General features: G+C 39.5%; 2 protein-coding genes across 2 annotated transcripts; one reads left to right on the top strand and one right to left on the bottom strand.

The window, feature by feature from the left end:
• The first annotated feature begins 408 nt into the window (after nt 1–408).
• On the top strand, nt 409–11,195 carry LOC119744981 (carbohydrate sulfotransferase 11-like). Its single transcript, XM_038221205.1, has 5 exons — nt 409–564; nt 5,445–5,620; nt 7,084–7,220; nt 8,526–8,599; nt 9,435–11,195. The coding sequence occupies exons 1-5, from the start codon at nt 409–411 to the stop codon at nt 10,317–10,319; spliced, it is 1,428 nt and encodes a 475-aa protein (XP_038077133.1). The 3' UTR covers nt 10,320–11,195.
• Nucleotides 11,196–12,170: 975 nt separating this feature from the next.
• Nucleotides 12,171–20,017, bottom strand: LOC119745484 (solute carrier family 35 member B1-like). Its single transcript, XM_038221854.1, has 7 exons — nt 19,647–20,017; nt 18,665–18,768; nt 17,744–17,902; nt 17,072–17,232; nt 16,441–16,567; nt 14,886–14,992; nt 12,171–14,070 (listed from the first exon to the last, which is right to left on the bottom strand). Exons 1-7 carry the CDS (start codon nt 19,865–19,867, stop codon nt 13,864–13,866), a joined length of 1,086 nt encoding a protein of 361 aa, XP_038077782.1. The 5' UTR covers nt 19,868–20,017; the 3' UTR covers nt 12,171–13,863.
• Nucleotides 20,018–21,482: the final 1,465 nt, after the last annotated feature.

Genomic DNA, 21,482 nt, shown 5'->3' with positions numbered 1-21,482 from the left:
GTAAATTTAATTGACTTTTTATTTGATATTTATTGAAGTAACTTTTTTTTCAAACCAAAAACGAACCAGGGCAAACGCCAATTAAAACCGGTCCACTGAAACAAACGGGTCAGTTTCGTGCAATATTGAAACATGCATGGTTTGGTATATGGTGTTCGTTTCTCACAAAATCTAGCTCGTGACAGTGTACTTCGAAACCTGATCAATTACGACACCCCTTTTCGGACGTGGAGCCAATTTGAGAGTCGGCACACATCCCTAGGACCTACACGGTGATGTAGCTGGGGAGCAATTTGATATTCCCACTCTTCCTTTTATTCCCAAACCGAAGTTATAAGGGAATTCGTCCCGGAATATTTGTTTGTTGCGTGCCCGGGGCGTCATGATCTTTTCCGTAAGACGATAATCATGAGCGACCGTGAAACCAGATTACGACTCAGATTACGAGACATCGGAGTTTGCCGAGGCGAGAGCCACCTTGAACCATCATCAAGAGAAGACAAGCAGTGCTGTGGGAGTTTATCTCCCTTGAGAATCAAGTCGTCAACGGGTTATAAGCCGGACGTAATCTTCAACCCCCCCCCCCCCCCTTATCATTTCTCCTTTCAAGTTTTTCAAGGTATCCTTATGGGTTACTCTAGAACTCAGATCTGTTTTGACATGTGGGGTTAAAATTAAACTGTACTTCTTCGGGTAACATTTCGGAAAGGAAGTAGACCTAACTTCAGGTATTGGCCTCATTCTAAAGTAGGCCGAATCATTTGGCAAAAAAAGAGAAGATTTATACCGTGATACGTTTTAAAATCCTTTCTATAGAAGGATCGTACGGATTTAGCTTGGTTGAGAAAATCACCCTCCGAGCAGGACTTAAACCTCCGATACTTGCATTGACGTTAAATTTGAAATCAGATGACGTTCGTTTTTAATACTCAAAAAGTACATGTTCAGAGTCTTCAATACCTTAAAGGCTTAACCTGAATTTATTTGCATTTTGCTGTCATATCACGCGTTACATTAAGGTTTTTTTATAGAAAAAAAAATAGAACAACAAAATAAATCTGTATGATTCAGCAATCCAAAAAGGGACGGGTATCGTTTGCAGTTTCTTTAATAAAAACAATTTAAAAACAAAGAAATTGAAAAACGGGGGAGCAAGACGGTAAAAAACAAAGAGAGAAGTACGACATCTGTTAACTTTGCACAGTAAATAGTGTGTTATCCGATCCGATCCAGCTGTATTACGGATGTGGCTCGCATCTTTGTGATATGAAACGGTACATTAATTATCCATATAGCCGGATACAAATTTACATGACGCATCTGTGTCTAGCGTACACATGAGAATATTCCTGTGCGAATGAAAACAGATTTATCCTCGGTTGTCATTGAAACATGACATAGATTAAAATGTTAATTACATCGTCTTGTCCAAATGAAATTCGCATATAATTATGTTTGTTAAGCTAGATATGCAGTTGCAGATTGTTCGAAATGGAGGCACGCTGCTTATTCGCATGCTCGATTTGATAAAAAAAATATATATATCATAAGTTGTCGAATTTCATTAATCTTTTATTTATTTCAAATAATTTGGCCACTAAAATAAATATAAAAAGGGAACGCAACAGTTGAAATTAAAGTAAGGTAACCTAAGGTACCTAGAAATCCTGATAATGGTACTTCCCTGATATCTTTGATACGTAAAACTGCGTCTGAGGTTCAGAGTCAATATGCTAACTTACACGGAATGTTATATACACTCTAAAAACCATACTGATTAACTTCTCTGGTTTTCGCGAACTGATCAGGATTCTAAGCTAAACGTATGGCCGATCGTTTCAGCTGGCGACCGCAGATTCCTATTACACCGTAGACTCTATACAGTCAATAAATAGAATTGTACATGTTAGCTGGTAGTTAACTTTGACTGTTTTGCGGGCAAATCTGCCACAAAAAAATGAAGAGTTGGCGTACATTTTCAACGAATAGGATTACCAGAACCAAGAGATGAGAAAATTAATTAAACTTATTCAGCGGCTGACAAAGTTTCAGATGGGCGAATATTTGCCATTAAAACGGACGTCCGGGGCCAATTAGTGATGTAATATTCAGCATACACATCGAAACTCAAATAAGCGTAAGTGTCCATAACTTTTGTAATGAAAGACAGGAATAAAATGTACTCACCCAGACGCCAATCGATGCCCAATAATTGGTATCCGCTTAAAGAGTACGTTATGTACCTTTGCTGTGCCAAGAAATGCTCATAGGAGAATCTTGGCCAAAGCAGCAATGATTTTTACACCCTGCGTCATCCAACTGCTTCAACCAATCAGATTCTGCCTCGGAAGACTACCCCGCAGTGTCTCAATCACATGTCATATATGGTGACAGTGGTATGGCGAGTGATTTTATTATAATATTTACACCGCATTTTGTTGTTGTAATACCGTGAAGTATTGGGACATCATCGGCGAGCCATATGGTCGTGGTGTGACCGCGTGACGTTTGCAAGCAAGCCTCTTAATTTACATCGACTCGTTCCCACTCACGAAGCAGAACAGTGTGCTCCAAGCACTACTACAGAAAGGGGCTAGAATCTGAAATGGCTGTAATAAGATGGCCTTGTTACACTCAGCTACATCCAATCCGCTTGTAGCAATGCCTGCCAGATGTGACTGTTGATGCTGTACTAGGTTGTAGGATACCTGTTCTAGACATTAACAAGTCATGCATCATTGAAGTCACTCTAGCCGTAACCAATCGACTCTAAGATCCCTGGAGAGCTACCTCCCAACATCTCCACAAGGTGACGGTGTTTTTTTTCTAGCTGGCACATAATGCAAGCACTCCCATCACAAATCACCAAGATGTGCTATAAAAGTATACCAACCGCCTCAACTTTGATACACGACTGCCGTCGCATGAATCATTGATTTATGACTTTTTGTACACAGTGTAGATTGGATGCGATTCCCCCTGGGCTAGTTCGTCCTCGTGAAGCGCGACAAACGTGTACGCTGCCTCGTTTATTACATTCATGTTTACGTAATATCCGCCTACATGGCTAGCGCAGGTGGAAGTGTACACTCTAGCATCATTAATTTCGGATTTTCTATTCGGAAATTTGGAACAGCGGCCTAAAAAAAACAATCGCATATAGCAATGTCAAGCAATTATTTCGTCAAGATAGTGAATCTGTGATAACAAATAATAGAACCAAGTCAGCTGACCTTTAAGGACATCACAGGTTTTATGAGCATTAGGTCTAATGCCCCAAAAAATATATTACAAAGAATTTTTGTCTATCAATTATCTTATCAAATTTTATCTAATTATCTTTCCCCCAAACAGGTGTTATATGGCCTATTTAGGAAATACATAATTTATTAATGACGCTTAAATCAGCTGTCTGTCACTTTTGTTCCGCAAACCGTTTGAGCTGCTTGTAATACTGATAGCTTACTCGCGAAGGATGCCTGGGGGCTGAATATTCAATGGGAGTCAGGTCAGTTGTGCATGTGATGATTGACTCCCCGGTTTACATGGTTTAAATGTTAATAGCATCCGCAGGGTTGGATGGCTGGCTATTTGGCCGGCTGGCCGGGTTGCTGGCTGGCTGGCCGGTTGGCTAGTTGGCAGATTGGCTGGCCATGGCTGTTCGGCTGGCTGGCTGGCTCCCCGGCTGACGGGCGCGCTGGTTGGCCGGCTGGCTCCCCGATTGGTTGGCTGGCTCCCCAGCTCGGTGGCTGGTTGGCTGGCTGGTTGGCCGCCTAGCTGGGTGGCTGACTGGATGACTGGATGGCTGGATGGCTAGCTGACTTCCTCCCCCTTTCTGAGTGGCAGGCCTGCTGTCTGGTACATTGGCCAGTTAGCTGTCTGGTTGGTTGGTTGGCTGGCTGGCTGGTTCTTTCAACTGGCCGCTTGTTTGCTGACATTTGACGGTTTAAGGAGATCAAGCCGTCAGGAAAACTACCACGTCCACTATATTTTAAACTGTTCCACTGAACGTCAGATCACAGGCACAGAAGGAAACATGCTTCTCTTCAAATCAATGGTTTATTAAAAAAAAAAACATTAGCCTTAAATATCTCCATCATCTTTTAGAACAAGAACCCCTTTAAAAACAAAAGTAAATTTTTAACCGATGAATTAAAAAGAGGCCAGGATCAGCTTCCAAACTAATAGACAGCGTGCAAGTCCATCTATTTAGAGAGAACTGACTTCAAGCGGGGAAGCAAGGGGGCATTGAGTTACAAACGCAATGGAAACAGAAGTATGTTTATCTTTGTCTCGTTCCCTACTCTGCTCAATTCCGTTCAATCGGTTTTTGATGGGGTCCATCACCGACTGTCGCATTCTCGTACCGAAAGAAAACATCTCGGGAAACGTCTCGGTGCGCGTCAGGGGAGAAATCGTCCGTGTTATCGCGGCGAACCGACCACATCATCATCATGCCTCGGCGATCAAGGCAAACATTAAATAGCGAGGAATTCTGTCTGTTCCTCTTAACCGTGACTTTGCCTCAGAAGGCGGCATATTCCGACGTCAAGGTGCATCAGAGATTCATCTGTCATCTTTTTTGACAAATCGATCTTGTTGATAAGGACCCTCCAGGTTGTAACTGTTTGAGATCAAAGCCCAGGCTGTGATTTGAGAGGGCCAAATGCTGACCAAGGTTCGCTGATTTCTCGGCGGATAGAGTACATCCTTCGCTGTTGCTGAGATTCTGACTACTGATTGCTGACATGATTGTCTTGGTCTGAACACTGGCTGAACCTCCTCCCCCCAAACAATATCCTGGTTTTTATTATGAGACCAGAGAAGTGAGGAAGCCTTTAATATTAAATCGATGTTAATATTCTACTCATATCCTCTTCCCTCCACGGATTTGTGAAACTGAAGAGGGCGCTATACAACAGTTCCATATGTGGCACTCTGAGTTAACTGCGCCACCAGATGATTACAAGCATCACTTCCCTGTCTTAAACTTGATAAAAGGAACGATTTCAAATACGCGGTGAAAAGTTGTTACATTTTGGCATTTGGATCTGTGAAACTCGTCATGCTCGTTTTATTTCAAACGAAACAAAATGTATATGCCTTGAATGTAAATCTTTTGTTCAAAGGATGTAAATATTGAATGTCAAAATGCCTCTTGTTTCATGTTTCCAGGCAGTTGATATTCGAGTGCCTTAACTGAGTGAAACCAATTGTCTGCAATAAAATAAAGGCCTTTAATTAACTCAGACTTCAGAAACTCCCCTTTAATGTCTGTCAACAAAAATCCAATTCACGAAGGTCATGGCCCGAGCCAAGGCCAGACACATTGCTAGCGGTGCAAAGGTCAACACATTTAGCTGGTTTTTTTTATTCTTGTGAAACTACAAGAATCTGATTCAAGTGTATTGCGCGTGTATATCAGCGGTATACCCGAAGGTTAGATTACTTGGTGGCAAGTGTACCGTCCGTCGGCGCGCATACCCCGGAGAGGGACGAGGGAGCAACATCAGACATGCATTCTGGACAAGACACACATTCAACTGGGAGTACCAGAGACGAACACCGTTGCAGTCTGCCAGGCCTGTAACCAGCTCCAAGTACTTGGCATTCGGGCAAGGTCAGTATCGACATAATTTTGGTAAATATTTGAAAGATTAAATCTGGTTGTACTAGGATAACAATTGGGATCGGAGTTATATCTGCAACACTGATATTTCTTAGCTTGAGTAACTCCAGCTAACATGGAGTTACTCAAGCTAGATATTTCTATACACTGATATTTCTTTCAATGGTTTCCTTTCAGCGTGTTATGTTAGAATGTAGTGCAAGGAAAAAATCGTCACACTTCGCTTTTCTGGAAAAAAAAGAATCGTTACTTAATACTATTGCTGAAAATCCATTAAAGAGTGATCATAAAACTTCCAAAAATCAAGGTCTTGTTTTGCATTTTCTTTTTCCTCTCTCAGACGCGGGAGTATGCTCTAAACAACAAGGTTGAATTATATAATGTCTAAAGAAGTTCAAAATACTACATCATTTACATAGTGTCAATTTGATTACTGCAGACCTTGCATTTTTCGAAAAACTAAATATCAAAAGCAGAAGATTTTTACCGCACTTCAGCTACTGGCTGATGAAATATGCATTGAAAGATTGATGATTTTTTTCCCATTATAAATGACGGTCGTGCTAATTTTGTTCTCAAGCGAAAACACGCCCATTTCACTACGGCCAGCCAGTTAATTAAATGTACGTTTAGTATGTATACACTATCTCCTCTCAGGAAAATGTATTTGTGTTTTATTTCCTTGTAGGATTCAATAATACAGACTATGGAACAATCTGTGTGGCATTCGGTACATAAAACGTGTTTTATTTTGTAAGTCCCAATCCTGTTATTGTGCACTCGGGGATTTCTTACACTCGACGGAAAGACGGCATATCCTTCCTCGTACGTGTACGTGTTGACTGTGTGTTTTTCTTTGAGCCCCAAAATGCTTCAAGAAATATGGGCAGAGACAAGTTGAGCTGGAGAAAGATAAATAAATCTGTCAACCTTTCCATTGATCGAAAACAAAACAAACACGGATCGTAACTCAGGCTGAGCTGACAAGACAAACAGCTATGCGAAAATAAAAGTATACCTCTCAAGTCTCATATAAATCATAACCTATTTATAAGTGGGTGCCTGGATGTTGAACTAATCAACGTACGTCTTTCTTCTGTTTCGTTTAATAAGGAAGGAAATATCCGATTGGTTGTTAAAATGATGTCTTGGCATTGCTCCATATATTTCACTCTCCAAGTTTCTTGTCAAGTGTGAAGTTTATTAACAACTGGCGGTAGACGTGCCCTCCAGACGTTGTTTTCATTCATAAACCAAATATAACCTCCGCATAAACTCTTTTCGCATGGGCTGCTGTTTCTTGTTAGTTTGACGACATGAGCACATTCAGCAAATCTATACCGTAATGCGTGTTTGGAAGAATTGTATTTCATTTCTCTTTCAATTGATTCAACATCTGTTTATAAAGAACTCGCAACCAGTAAAAGTAACCTTTGACCTCCATGCATATTCAGGATCCCCGGGGGAACAATGTATTTAACATCCAGACACATCAAGCAACTTGGACTTGTGGTAACAGGACTATGCATGACGGTGTTTCTACTGTTGTTCACGTACACCAACCAACGCAAGATTAAAGGCGCGCAGACAGGTATATTATGCAGTCGTCTGATCCCATTCCTTTTGAATCAATTAACCATGAATCATAATGTGACAAGACTGACAATGATATGGTTTTGGAGGCAAATAGGGTAATGAATAGGAAGGAAACCGACCGACAAACCAGAACTAGGCCGACATGCTAACAGACACAGAAAATGAAAGACAGATAACAGGTCACACAGGGCCTATATCCTTATCCAAGATCAACGAGATAAAGATTTACGGAGCACTATGTGACAAATCTCGTTTGTGAGTTTGTGAGGTATAAAGAACCGGGGCAAACTCTTCCTCGTAAGAAGAGTGCGTTCTCTTCCGGAACCTCACAAACTCACAAAAGAGATCACATAGTGCTGACGTAAGTCATCATCTTATGGCTATCTTCACCATGCAAACCTTCAAATCTTATCCAAGATCGAATGCCGTACATCAGATGCGACTAACCTTATCAAACACCTCAAACATGGCCGCCTAATGCAAACAGCCAACACTCAATGTACGGTCGCCTGAACAGTGTATTGAATAGGTTATGAAATGAGGTGGTTTGGAATGCAAATTGGCATGGGAATAGCTTATGAATGGTCATATATTAGAAACAAAAGCTTTGCATTGAACATAGTGAATCAACATTATGATGTACCTTTTTCTATGCTATGCACGTTCAACATAACTTGCTTTTTAACTCTATCCTCAGCGATGGTACATTTTGACAGCTCCTAGTTCTTGCCACTGAATTTAGGCAACTGAAAAAGGTTGATCGACGTATTTTACCTGAGTAGTTTGTGATTTGTTTCTTGCATGCACCAGGACAACACCGAATATAGTGTTTATAAAATGCGTTGGCGAAGGGCCAAATCCAATATTGAATTGACATCACACCGACTCGGAGGTCCTCGACGCCAAATGCCATCTTATGAATATGTTCCGAAAGTGAGAATGAGGGATTTGTTCCAAGCGGCACAAGTTCTTAGTGTTCAGAGCTTTTACACAGCCAAAGTTTTAGCAAACTATGAAGTAAGAATTGAGGATATTACATTATCTGACATTTGCATTACTGTTTATGATAATTAAGTAACATGGTTAGACGTTTTCCATTCAAATTTCTTAGAAACAATTCAGGACTTTTTCCCTGAAATACATTTGGGGGAAACAGTGTATAGGCCTAAAGCGAAACAAAAATCACATTGGACAGTAAAACAAATTATGTCTGTCTAAGGAGAGTTTATATTACTGCAGGTTTGTATAACAATCCGTATTATTTCTCCACACTTCTCTCTTTCTATGCTATTATCTATAGATGTTGGACACAAGACGGCACAACATCGTCTAGAGGGCGCACTTTCCATCTTACATGGCACTAGACAAACAGAAGTATAAAACAAACCAAAATAGCTTTGGCAATGTATATAAAAGACATTCCTTTTAACAGGGTGGGAATCTAAACAAAGGATTCAGGAAGCTTTGGATCTTCCTTGTTCCTAAAACAAAATGATAAAAAATAAGTAATGATACTAAAAAAATATCTTTTGCAAACAGGTTGACATCAATTATTCTTCCCATGATGCATTATCGACATCAAATTCAGGCCCCCAGATACGTCAGGTTCCCAGATATTTGGGGCACACACAACTTTGTCCTACACCTCTGTGGGCATTTTAAATAAATAACTTCTTCCTTCATTTCGAATTGAGGGAAAGAACTGCATCACGAACAATCCACTATTTAGTTTACCGTCTGAATATGAAACTCACCTCATAATTTGTGCAGTTTTGTAAGATAATTTAACGATTTCTAGTGTTAAACTTTAATATACATGTATAACAAAATGTTGGATAAAAAGTTACTGAGTTGATGCTCTATTGTTTCATTGTTTTTGCAATTTGATCAACATAGTCTTGATATTCTTTTCTGATTTACACTTTTTAACAAGATTTGGAAAGATAATTGTACTAGCACGTCACCTAAATGGTTGTGTACAACGTATATAAGCATTATTGAAGTTTTTAATTTATCCATGTGATGGTAAGTGTGGCGTACAGACACTGTATTATTATATCTATGTTTCTTTGTACTTGTACTTCTACATTGTACTAGAATGTACTAGAATTGCTCGGGTTTCTACATTCAAAACTTACTAATAAACCTTATAGGCTACACTGACAAGCTGATGGGGGTAAAAGCTGATACCTTTTTATATTTCTTACAGATGAATAAACAGAGCAAAGATGAGTTCCTGGCGGCGCAAGCGGTGATCCAGCAAGAACGTCTACGCCAAGTTAAGGTGGGATGCCAAACAATGTCTAACTCCACCCAAACTGTTGCATCATTCGAAGACCTGTCCAAAGAGGCGCTGACGCATTATATCGTTGATGATACTCACCGTCTGCTGTATTGCAACATCCCCAAGGTGGCTAGCACAAGCTGGTTACGGATATTTCTCGCCTTGAAAGGCGTCTTGGCCAACGCCTACGATGGCGATCAGCAATTTGTGCAAAAAGACGCCGCTTCGAGTCTACGGTTGTTGAGTTCGTATGGGCGACACGAGATGGAGACTATACTCCGTACTTACACCAAATTCGTCTTCGTGAGGAACCCGTTTACGAGGATCCTGTCTGCATTCCGTAACAAGCTGGATCCGAAGTTGTCACATGAAGGTCACAGGCTGTGGAGTGGATGGATTAAGCGTATCAAAACTCATATCCGAAATGGATCGTCGTCGGCCACAGAATTGACATATGACTTGACATTCCCTGACTTCGTAAGGTTCGTCACTGATCGTCGTTCCATGTCCAATAGACATTGGACCAGCATGGTTCACAGATGCCGGCCCTGTCACATCAACTACACGTTCATCGGGAAAATAGAAACAATTAACGCAGACTCGAGAAGCATCCTCCAGCTTGCCAAAATCGACAAACTAGTCTCGTTTCCAGACGCTCAAGGCAGCAGTCCTACAAACAGTTCTACCTCCAAGGTAATGGCTTCTTACTTTGCCGATCTGTCCGTTACCGACATACAACGCCTTCATAAAAGATACAAGTGGGATTTCAAACTGTTTGGCTACGACACTCCGAAATATGAGTTGCCATAGCTTGCGACCAAGTTGAAATACTTGCGTTTGTTTACAGGCAGCTACAATTTGCAATTAGCGGAAACGTACCTACTGATTGAACGATAAAACCCTTGCTCAAAGCAAAGTTTTGACTGGTAGCAAATATCAAGTGAAATTGTTCCGCCTGAAATTGTATCAATCGGAAGAAAACAATCATTGACAGAAATTTAAGAGCATTTGCCCGGAGGCACGGGTTGTTTTTCAGCAACGGAATACACTTACAAGAACCCCAACATTTTAGATACGTTTGCGCTGTGTTCTCAAAATGTAGACAATATCCACACTGAGCTGAAACTGCAACAAGTTAGTTGCTATGCACCCTTCTTATGATTTGGAGCAATTTTTTTTGCATCAAACAAAATTATCACAAAAAGCAAAATAATGTTCCTATGTACCTTTATAGGAATATACTTCAGTGTCGCGTGAAACGCACACTGCAGTAGGGGGGCCATGACTTGTTTTAGACAATTTTAAATTTGATAAAAAGTCCTCCCTACAAAATAGTTGAAGCGAGCTTTAGTGTTTGTTGAATATTACGTAATTTGTATGTCCGTGCTCTGCTGAAACTTTCCCCTTGCTGATATTAAGGAAGAAAACTGTATTTTTGAATTAAAAAAAACACCATTAGTATTTTATATTACGAGCGAAGATTAATATGCACTAATCCCATTGGAATTACGAAGGGCTTCCTATTATATCAAAATTGGACGCTTATGCAATATGTTTGTTTGTTTTGTTTGTATCTTATCGTTGGCCTACTTCTTGTGAGTTGTCTAATTATTATAATCATTCATTATTCCAATACTTAAAAAATCATCAATTCGAAATTGAAATTTTCATTTAAAGGGTGCCACACATGGGCGTCGCGAAGGGGGGGGGGCGCAAGAGGGGGGGGGGAGAGGAAAAAAGGTGCGAAGTCATATTGCTGATAATTTAATAGTTGGGGTGGGCAAATGTTCCCCTGCCTACCCTCGAAAAAAAAAATGATAAATTGAGACTATTCTGAAAAGTACAGGGATTTCTTGGGGGGAAATGTGCTTTGCCCCCTAGAAAAATCCTGGCGAAACCCATGGTGCCACACCAAAAAAGCAAGGAAATAAAATAGACTTCATATGCTACGTGAGCAAAGTATGTCGTTCCTTATCGTGCATGTAACATCCCTATTCAAACGTGGATTTGTGCCCAGAATACATCATAGTACAAACACAAGATATTCAACTTTCAGTTGACATACAATTCTAATATTCAACTGAAACTTGCCCCAAGACCATACCTAAAATTCTCGCTTCTGGAAATGGAAATATGTCTACGGGAACAAAACGTGCAAACATTTAGCCAACACAAATTCATCATTCTAAAATGTATTTTTAGATCACAAACTTTAAGCTCACTTTAATTATTCTGGCTGTAAATGAACTGTAATTAATACAGAGGTGGTTTTAGTTTGTAATCCTTAAATGTTCGTACATGCAGAAAATAGTTTGAAGCTGAAATAACCTGTCTAAAATAAATTGGAATACAAATAAATATGCTTTAGTTACGTATTCTTACATATATATACAGGAGACGGTTTCTTCTGATTCACTGTGACCTGTAAAGACCATTACGACAGTCCACCATTTTAAACAACAACAAAAGGAATTACTTTTAAAAAAAAATTGCTTTATCATGTGGATTAGCAATTAAATTTCATATTTTGCGCTGCATTGTTTGCCTCCATTTTTATTTGTGCACTTGGAAGCTTGAAAGACTTTTTATTTGTATTTTTCTACTGCTAATTTCTACTAAAATAAAATCTCAAAACAAAGTACCACGAGTTTGAGTTCGTTATTCGGTATTCACTGCTTCTTAATTTATAATTACTGATTTTATATTTTTAATTTTCAACACTGAAACAATCCAATGTATAAAGCAATATTATATTGTTTGTCTTTTCTGTTAATGCTACGACATTTGTGAAAAATAGGACACATATAATACTGCAGTTGCCAGGTAATTATATTTACAATAAAATATCGTAAATAAAAATATATCTACATATACAGTGTACTAAAGAAAATGATACCGTGAATCCTATAACGTTAAAAATTAGACCTAGACGCACTAAAACATAATGTATTTATTAATTTTCTTAAATCAAGAAAAGCAGGGCGAGTCTCTGGAAAGAATCCTTCACCACCTGAATGGTTTCCACACTAGTTTATGTCCCTCAAAGCCAGTTTCCTTGAGGCCAGACAACCTCCAAGATGAAACCTGGTGATATTGAGCCTTCCTCAAGCATTTTGGGTTTTCCTTTATACACAATTGTCAGATTCTACCCTCAAACAAATTTTAAACGCCACTAGTGTAAAACAAAATGGTACTTGGGTTGCACAGTCCCGTATCTATCAAAATCAATCAAACCCAATACAAGCAATGGATGAAGGTTGATTGTAAAGGATTACGGAAGATACATTTTACCTCAATTGTAAAGATTCCTTCGATTCAAACTGTAAAAAAAACAAGTACACACTGCAATTGAAGAAAGTTCGATGAAAATTGTCAAGTAAAATGGGTCCAGAGTGCTACACCCCCCTCAATTAATCAAAATCAAGTGGAAACAGGTGTAGGAATTCAATGGAAATTTAAGCTAAGTCTAAACTTCACTCATGAAAACTAATGATGCCAGGAATCTACATCCCTGAATCCATCCGAAAAAAAAGTCTGAGCCGATGATGGACTTGGGAATACAGTGTATTGAAGTAACACAGTGCTGAGTATTCACTCAATTCTATGAACATCAAGTATAAACATGATATACTGACACAGATTGCACTGAAGATAAACATGGCACATCAAGGCCAATAATGCTAAACCAGTGTAGGAGCTTGGTGGATTTATGTTGTCGGTTTGTGAACATCCATGTATGTCACCATTGCCAAAGTCCAGTAATGGTGCCAGGGCTCTGAAGTCCTTCATCCATCAAAATCAAGTCAAAGCTGTTGGAGTTTGATGGACTTGGGAGTATCCAGGTTAGACCATGGTGAGGATCCCTTCATATGTTTTAACATTAACTGTGACCCATCCAGATCCTTTAAACTCCATCAAGAGTTTTTGGAGGATTTTTGCAGTTAATGGATTTTGATGGATTTGGAGTATCCGGGTAACATGCCATGGTGATGATCCATTCAAATGTTAACATATAACCGTAACCCTCACAGTTTTTGCAGTTATTGGATTTGGATGGGTATGGGAGTATTCAGGATAGACTATGGTGAGAATCCATTCAACTGTTTGAACATTAACTGTAGCCCATCCAGATCCTTTGATTTTGTAGGATTAAGGACTGATGGTTTTTGAGAGTTCAAGAATATTCCATTGGGGTCCAGCACAATAGGGAAACTGGTATGATTCTGGAGGGTTAAGGTTCCCATTAAAAAATTCCTCGGTATTGACCATTAAATACACACTGCAAATGTGGACTCTTAACATTGGCACCTGTAACCCACTGGTTGCCTCCTTGTCACACTTGTCTGACTGACTGTCACTTTGCTTTCTGTGGTTTAGTCTTTCCAAAGATGCTATCTAACCCAAGCCCTGTGAAGACCAGGAGAACCCCGGCCCACTGCCTGGGCACGAGTGGGTTGGCAAACAAGATGACCGAGCCCAGGATGGTGAAGAACTTACGGGTAGTGGTCATGATGGAACAGGTCAACGGGCCAAAGGTCGTCACCGTGACGAAGATGAAATGCTGTATGCAAAGGGAAGCGAGGGGGAGGAAACAGGCGTTGAATCATTAGGGTTGGAGGAAGGAAAGACAGAATTCTAGGTGTAGCTGGGGAATGCTAGGGGCCTAGGGGTACCAGGAAATATCACCTGTCAAAGTTGTAACAATGCGTGAAGGCAACAGGATAATGACACACACTGTTTTTACTTCGGTAACAGACACATTGAAGACACACTGACATTACTTTAAAGCTGCATATGTATGTAAGCACTGTCCGTTCCCAAACATTAAATGTCCACTTGACATGTTCAATTAATACATACATGTACTGTATGCATTTCCTATATTTGTGCTTTCCACTGGGCCATCAATAATTTGGTCAAGAGACGTAACAAGATGAAAACATTTCAAATGTTGAATATCACGAGAATTCAAGCTGCTCTACCTTTGCACTTCAACATATCTACTATTTTCTCCCCTGACAAGTTTTTAATATAATTATGTTTTATTTAAATGGGAAAAAGCAATTCTGTTTTGCATATTTTTAAAACCCTCTGAAGTACACTTTTAGGGTTTATATTTCTCGTCAAAAAGTGAATAATTTTTGTGTTGCTGGAAAAACAGCAATAGAAAAAGAATCTCCATTTTACAGGGTAAAACTCAAAAACAGCACGGGGAGAGCAGTTTGGATACATGTGAACCTTTAACATATTAAGCTTAAAACATAATGAAAACAATATTTCTTGAATATTCAGTGTAAAAGGTATTTTTTGTTTAAAATTAACAGATATATTCCATTCACAAAACTGAAACAAAATTTGATGAAATACATGTATTACCTGGCCAAGTGCACTAGCAACTCCAAATGTGAGAATGTTCCAAACGACATAGGGGTAACGGGAGACAAACTCCAGAAATTCAAATACCTCACCAGTCACTAGGACAGCTGGAGGAAAAGGAAAATAACAGGAAACATAATTATTGAGGCACTTCTTCATGCATAAAAAACACTTTTAGGAGCCTTTTTGTATGACCAAGTCACGTGTGAGAAAAAAGCTGCTGATTAGCGCGACCAAAAAAGCACTTTGATAAAAAAACAACTTAACCCCCCTTACGGGGTTGCACCAAACAGCATTAAGAGCAACTCGGGTCAATCTAAATAGATTTTGCTTTACATAAGCAAGGTTTACAGGTATGTATTAATTTCCATTGGCAAGACTCTTGAGTTGTTCTTAGTCGCTGCAACAGTCCGAATTTTGATGTGCATGTGGTTAGTCTTCACTGTTTCAACTGGCAAATATTTCCTGTGCTTTCTTCAAATCTCCTTAAGACCAATCAACGTTGATTTTTAGGATTTCATCACCTCCCTCCCGATTTTCAGTCCTGCCTCGATTTTTTCATATTTTATATTTTTTTCTGAAAATGTGTTTTTTCCTGAAAAAAAAGCTTTTTTTTCAGACAAGTTTCTCACCAAATCCACAGGCACGGTGTCGCACACGTGAGGTTCATTACCCTTTGTAAATTCTAGACACAACCCCTAGGTTATTAAACAGCTGACTGGTACTTAATATTAACTAATTGAGTAGTTTTCAGGTTTGTTGTGTCTTCTTTTAAGTTTATCTGACGTTGTCCCCTTAATTTACTTTGAATGTGAAGAAGTAAAATTTATAAAACATAAAACAAATTGCCCTCCTGACTGATCTTTTTCAATCTCGAGTGATGAAAACCTAAAAATCAATGCTGATTGGCCTAATGGTTTAGTTTAAAGGGAAAAAACAACATTTGCAAACATCAAAAAATAAAACTACCAAATCATTTTGAAATACATTGCTGGACTGTTAGTGAATAACAGTGTAAAGCATCCTGTAAAGTCATGGCATCTGGTATACTGTCATTTTCAAGAAAAGTGGTATTTTTGTATCAATTTCCAACGCTGATCGGCCGATCAGCGTTGGAAACAACTGGCTTTTTTTTTCAAATACTGGCCCCAATTGACCATCGCACTTGTTTGCAATCGATTACAAACCTATGAACGGGTACGAGCCAGCTAGACTGGTTCCCTGACCTTACAATTCCCCAATGTATGTAAACTGCTCTGTTTCTTCTTATATGGAGTCAGGGAACCAGACTACAGGAAAATGATAGTTTTCTTGGTTTTTATAGCATTTTCAAACCCAAAACCTCAAAAAAGTCAGTGTAACTATATTTGCTATATATTTCCAACCCCCCAATTCCATCCATTTCTGAAAATTACAGCAAAAGCAAATGATGTATATATATTCCCTTTAACATGACTCTGGAATGCCAGTCTCAAACAATTGTTACAGAGGGTCATGTCACATGGTTTATCCAAGGGGCCAAGGGAGGACAGAGGCAATTACATGTAATACTCACTGATGGTCAGATACACGATAGACCAGAGATTGACATTAGCCATCATGTAATGTGACCCTGTCTGGTGCTCCGATCTCATCTTTTCTTGTGTTACTCCCGTCAGCCCATCCAAGGTCAAGGAAAGTATCTGAATAAGACATTAAATATAAGAAATATTTCAATACTGCAGTTTGAACTTCGAGTAACTGCCAGCCAACTCCGACATGCTCATTGGTCAAGTGGTGAGACAACTGCACTCATAAGCAGGAGGTCGCGAGGTCGAGTCCCACCCTAGTAAGCTTTTGATTTGTTTTCTCGTGAGCCCTCAACCACTGAGTATTCAGTGCTTATGGAATTACGTCAACGAAGGGCAACACCTGATTTTCAATCTGTTGACATCTCTGAAACAAACAATACAAATAAATAATGGCAGACAAGTTGACCAATCAACAGCTTAGTCCACATTTATTATCAAAACGATGAAACAATTTCTAAAGTTGACTCCGATTGGCTGGCGTGCGGGGTCGCATCAGAAGTTCGTTCGTGTGGCTCTCTGCACACGTGAATGTCTGACACTCGGACTAGGACACCCAAGGATTTACCATGATTTGAATTTTGAGGAACAAAATTACATGTAGGCTATCAGTCTTACCAGAAGCATTTCTCCATATCCAAAGAAACTTTCCGTTACCGATGACGATGCTTTACTATCCTTGTAAACAAAGATTGCCACCCCAATGACAATCAGCAAGACACACAGATATTTGACAAGAGGATATCGCTTCCTAGCCAGGAGGACACCAAGTAGCATGACTGAAATAAGACAAAAATATATGTATTATATATATTGTTTATTTTTACATTTATTGTTCATAAATTTCAAAAAGTTGCACTGCAGTGGGTATGGGCGCACCAAGCTTGCTCCAGGCTCCCAGCTACTTGGCATCCCCATTGGATGCAATTTCACACTTCATCGATTCGCATTTGGTACTTAGAATATGCGTCTACTTTCTTAGAAGTTTACGCACTCTCTTGAAGACAGTCAGAGCATACTGACAGGAACGTCAAGCTCCTACCTCCAGTTTGTTTCAGAACCATTCTCTTAGTTTGAGAAATTATTCCCGCATGTTGTTTCCCCAAACCTTTCATCCATTAGTATCTCCGCCATGCATCTTACTCAAAACATTTTTAAGTTTCAACAAAATTGTGGTTTTTTTTTGTCATTGTTCATCCCCTGTTCATTATACCCTGACCTGTGAACTGGGGAATGAGGCCTCCCCCCTCCCCCCCCCCCCCATGTCAATGAAGATTGGTGTGTGATTACCTGGTATGGGCTTGCATGATTTGCCAAGCACCTGGAAGGGATAACTGACGTATTTCAGAGCCGAGTTACTGGCTACCATAGCACCGAGGTACGTGATGGAACACAATGCGTAGAGTTTGGTGGTCGTTGTATCCTTGCCTGGTTTACTAAATAACAAGACTGAGAAAAGAACACATGACATCAGACAATAATTTGTGAACAAAGAGGCTTAAAAAGTAGCACATCATTTCTTGGATTGTCCCCTAATTGTTTTGAAAAGGATGCAAGGCATTCTGGTGGATGGACTCTGTGTATGACCAGCAGTAGTCTGAAAAGTTGGGGCTCTCAATACACCCAAAACTTAAGATAGTAAAAATATGCAACACAATAACATAGACTGGCATATGAAACAACCAGTCCAACACCCCTTTAGTACTGCATCAATCAATTGTTTCAAAAGAAACATCTGGTACCAATCTCTATTTCCACACATCCTCTACAGACATGCCACCAGACTGCTGAAGGGTCAATCTTTTTAAAAAGTTTGATACATACCAGTCTAGTCTTGGCTTCAAATTGAAATCAATTTGCATCTCTCAGGTGCAAATCTTTTGAAGAGAAGTCTCCTTTAAAATTTGCATTGAGACCTCAAACTTAGCCGGTGAAATAGGGACCTTATTTTTGCCTTATGAAAATTTGAAGAATTTTGTCTGCACTCAAGGTCTGAGTCTGGACCAGCAGATGAAGCTAGAGTCAGCAGGGCTGGAGGAATTCAGGAACAAAGCCAAATTGACTGTAGTGTGCACAAAGCAATTTTCAAAAGATCATACATACATAAATATGTACATCATAACAGGATGGATAATCATGAGCTTTTTAAAGGTTTTATGAACAGTGTTGAAAAAGAAAAAAAAATGAAAGTATACTCTGCAGAAGCCTCACCTGATTTGGCAAACAAAGCATTGATGATGCACTGGACAAGTACAAGGCAGAAGAAATAGTTGAAACGTTCCTTGGTCTCACCGTTGCCATAGTCACTCCTTGTTCTGTCAAAAGAAAATATACAGGCTGTCGTTTCGCCAAGTGTTCAAGAAGGAAACAGAAGTAGAGTAACAAGTGTCAGATTCCTTTATTATTTCCATGGAGCAAACCTCCATGTTTACACAAGGTACGTGAGGTAAAATTTATCAGTTTGGAGGCGAATAACTGAACAAGTGATGTACATACACAGAATTTATCCCCTACTAATCATGCTAATTAAAATTACTAGGGTATAATTTTGGCGCTTCAAAAATATTGAAAACAATGATGTCCGTATATATGGAATTCTTTCTACTGGTTTTACCAGACATGCCACTTTTGCCAGACGGAATCAATTTTATTATTAATATTAATTCCACAATAATGATAGATTATTTGGCACAATTGCAGAATACCCCGCCACTCAATCTATCCACCTCGTAGCCGGCTACGAGGTCACGGTTGGTTGACCTCAATAAACATTCTCAGCGCTACTTGTATGTACTATGCGTCATGCTCCATTGCACTCCCACTTCGTAACCGCGTAGCCGCCAACAGGGTAGTTGGTTTGGACTTAGAATTTTTTCAGCAACTCCCATTCCTTTTGTGTTGCTTCGTTCTCAAGCATATTCAAGGGGACTCCCACTCCGTAGCCTCGTAGCCGCCAACAGGGTGGTTGGTTTGGACTTAGAATTTTTTTTCAGCAACTCCCGTTCCTTTTGTGTTGCTTCGTTCTCAAATAATGGACCCCCACTCAGTATCCGCATAGCTGGCATGGACTTGAACTGTTTCTTTTCCAGTGATTCCAACCTCGTAGCCAGAGAATTTAGGGGTGTATTTCCGAGTGGCGGGGTATTCTGCAATTACTCCGATTATTTCCTCACAAATGCTTTACCATACTTACATCTTTTCCTGCAGAATTCCATAGTAGAAATAGCACACAAAGATTCCCACAAAACATACAATGAGCGCTTGGACTGAGCCTTCGTTTGGACGCAACATATTGTCGTTGAGTTCGGAAGAAGCCGGACGGCGATCGGAATTACTTACTTCCGGTCTAAACTTTTGAGTTTCTACTGCATCTGAAGCAATGGAGACCACAGTGTGTGGATCCAACTTACTCATAGGTACAAAGGGGCACTTCGCCTATTGTGTTGAATTCAACAACTCCAAGCTTTCATTTCAACACGTGGCTCTACAGAAACACACGAAATTCGGGTGAACTGTGACGTGTCAGTACAGCATTCATGGCATTGAGTGAATGTACAAAATTGTGCAGTAAGTAAAGGTGTTTGATTCCCTGAATTCTGTACGGATATCGAGCATTGAAAATACCGAGTGCAAGGTGCCAGCCTACTGTTGTTTTCATAGGGCGCCCTCTGTGCCCTCAACAAACTGTAAAAGAACGCCCTCAACGATTAAATACTCTTTTTTTAAAGTAAATTGAGCGTACTAATATCGAGTCGAAAAAAATAACAATTTTACTAATCCTGGTATAAATCCAAAACGGAAGTAATTAAGAAAGCAAAATTCAAGCGTGACGTTTCAGTGGTATCAACATAATGGTCCGTGGGTGAGATTCCAAGCACGGACGTCTCGCATCAAAGTTCTGAAGGGGGGCGGGGGGCGGGTTTCTCTTTGAAAGCTTCAAAAGCAAGTGCATCAAGATTGTGAATGCCTTGTCATTGAGATAATCCTTTGCCAAAAACTCCCGACCAACCCAAAGGATCCCAGCACTCCTAGCATGATTAAACCAATAAAAGAACTTTTATGTTTGCATACATTTTTTCATTTGATTTGCATATTATTTATTGTCATTTATTAAGGCAGTGATATAATTAGCAGCATAATTTTATTTAAAAACAAAAGAAAGCAAACTATGAGCCATTGCCAATATCCAATGTACCTACAGGTTTAAGAGTACTGTAGCCAACACATCCCGGCAACACCCAACAGAAACCCCCAAAAAATGAAGGAAAGAAATAAAAGAGGTTCAACACAAACTTGTATACTTTGTCATGGAGAAACACAGCAAACGAATTCAAAATATTAAATAAATAAATAAAATCCTTCGAAATGTCATTCTTTTCCTGCACTTCTGGTAAGGAATTGCCATAAATACTGATGGGTTACAAGGTGCAAAATACAAACCATTAAAATTAATGTCCGATGCTAAAATCGCAAAACTGCGTCACTGTGTAAATGATGACGGACGAGGAAAATCACCCTTTCTCAATGTTTGCGGGAATTTTTTGACATAAAATTTAATTTCTTTTCCCCCGAAATCACACCATCGACAAGTGCAATCATATAAACGTTATAAACTACACTGATGTAATTACAAAAATAGTTTCAATCGAAAATATACATTTCTCATTAAATGCATTTTTTTTTAATCTGATCTGAACTTTCATTGGAAGCGGAAGACTTGACTAAAAGACGTGAAGTCGGGACAATAAAAATAATGAAAGTTGATTTCAACCCGTGGTTGCATCAAGCTTACCGTACATGTTATTTCACCTTACAAAGACAATATTTCACAGAAATTGGGAGCATTGTATATTAAGTTATTCAAACGGTATCACCTGGAGATTAGGGGACGAACCTGTGTTAACAGGAACGGAGTGCCCATCTCTCTTTCATTAGCGATTGGGCCAGACTCATAAGCTGCTGTGGGAGGGGGGGGGGGGTCGCCACAACTCCTCTACAGCAAGTCTGTTACCTTCCCAGCATTGAATAA

This window comes from Patiria miniata, unplaced genomic scaffold (assembly GCF_015706575.1).
Source record: "Patiria miniata isolate m_02_andy unplaced genomic scaffold, ASM1570657v1 HiC_scaffold_7, whole genome shotgun sequence".
Taxonomy (NCBI): Eukaryota; Metazoa; Echinodermata; class Asteroidea; order Valvatida; family Asterinidae; genus Patiria; species Patiria miniata.
This window is presented reverse-complemented; position numbering and strand designations above follow the sequence as displayed.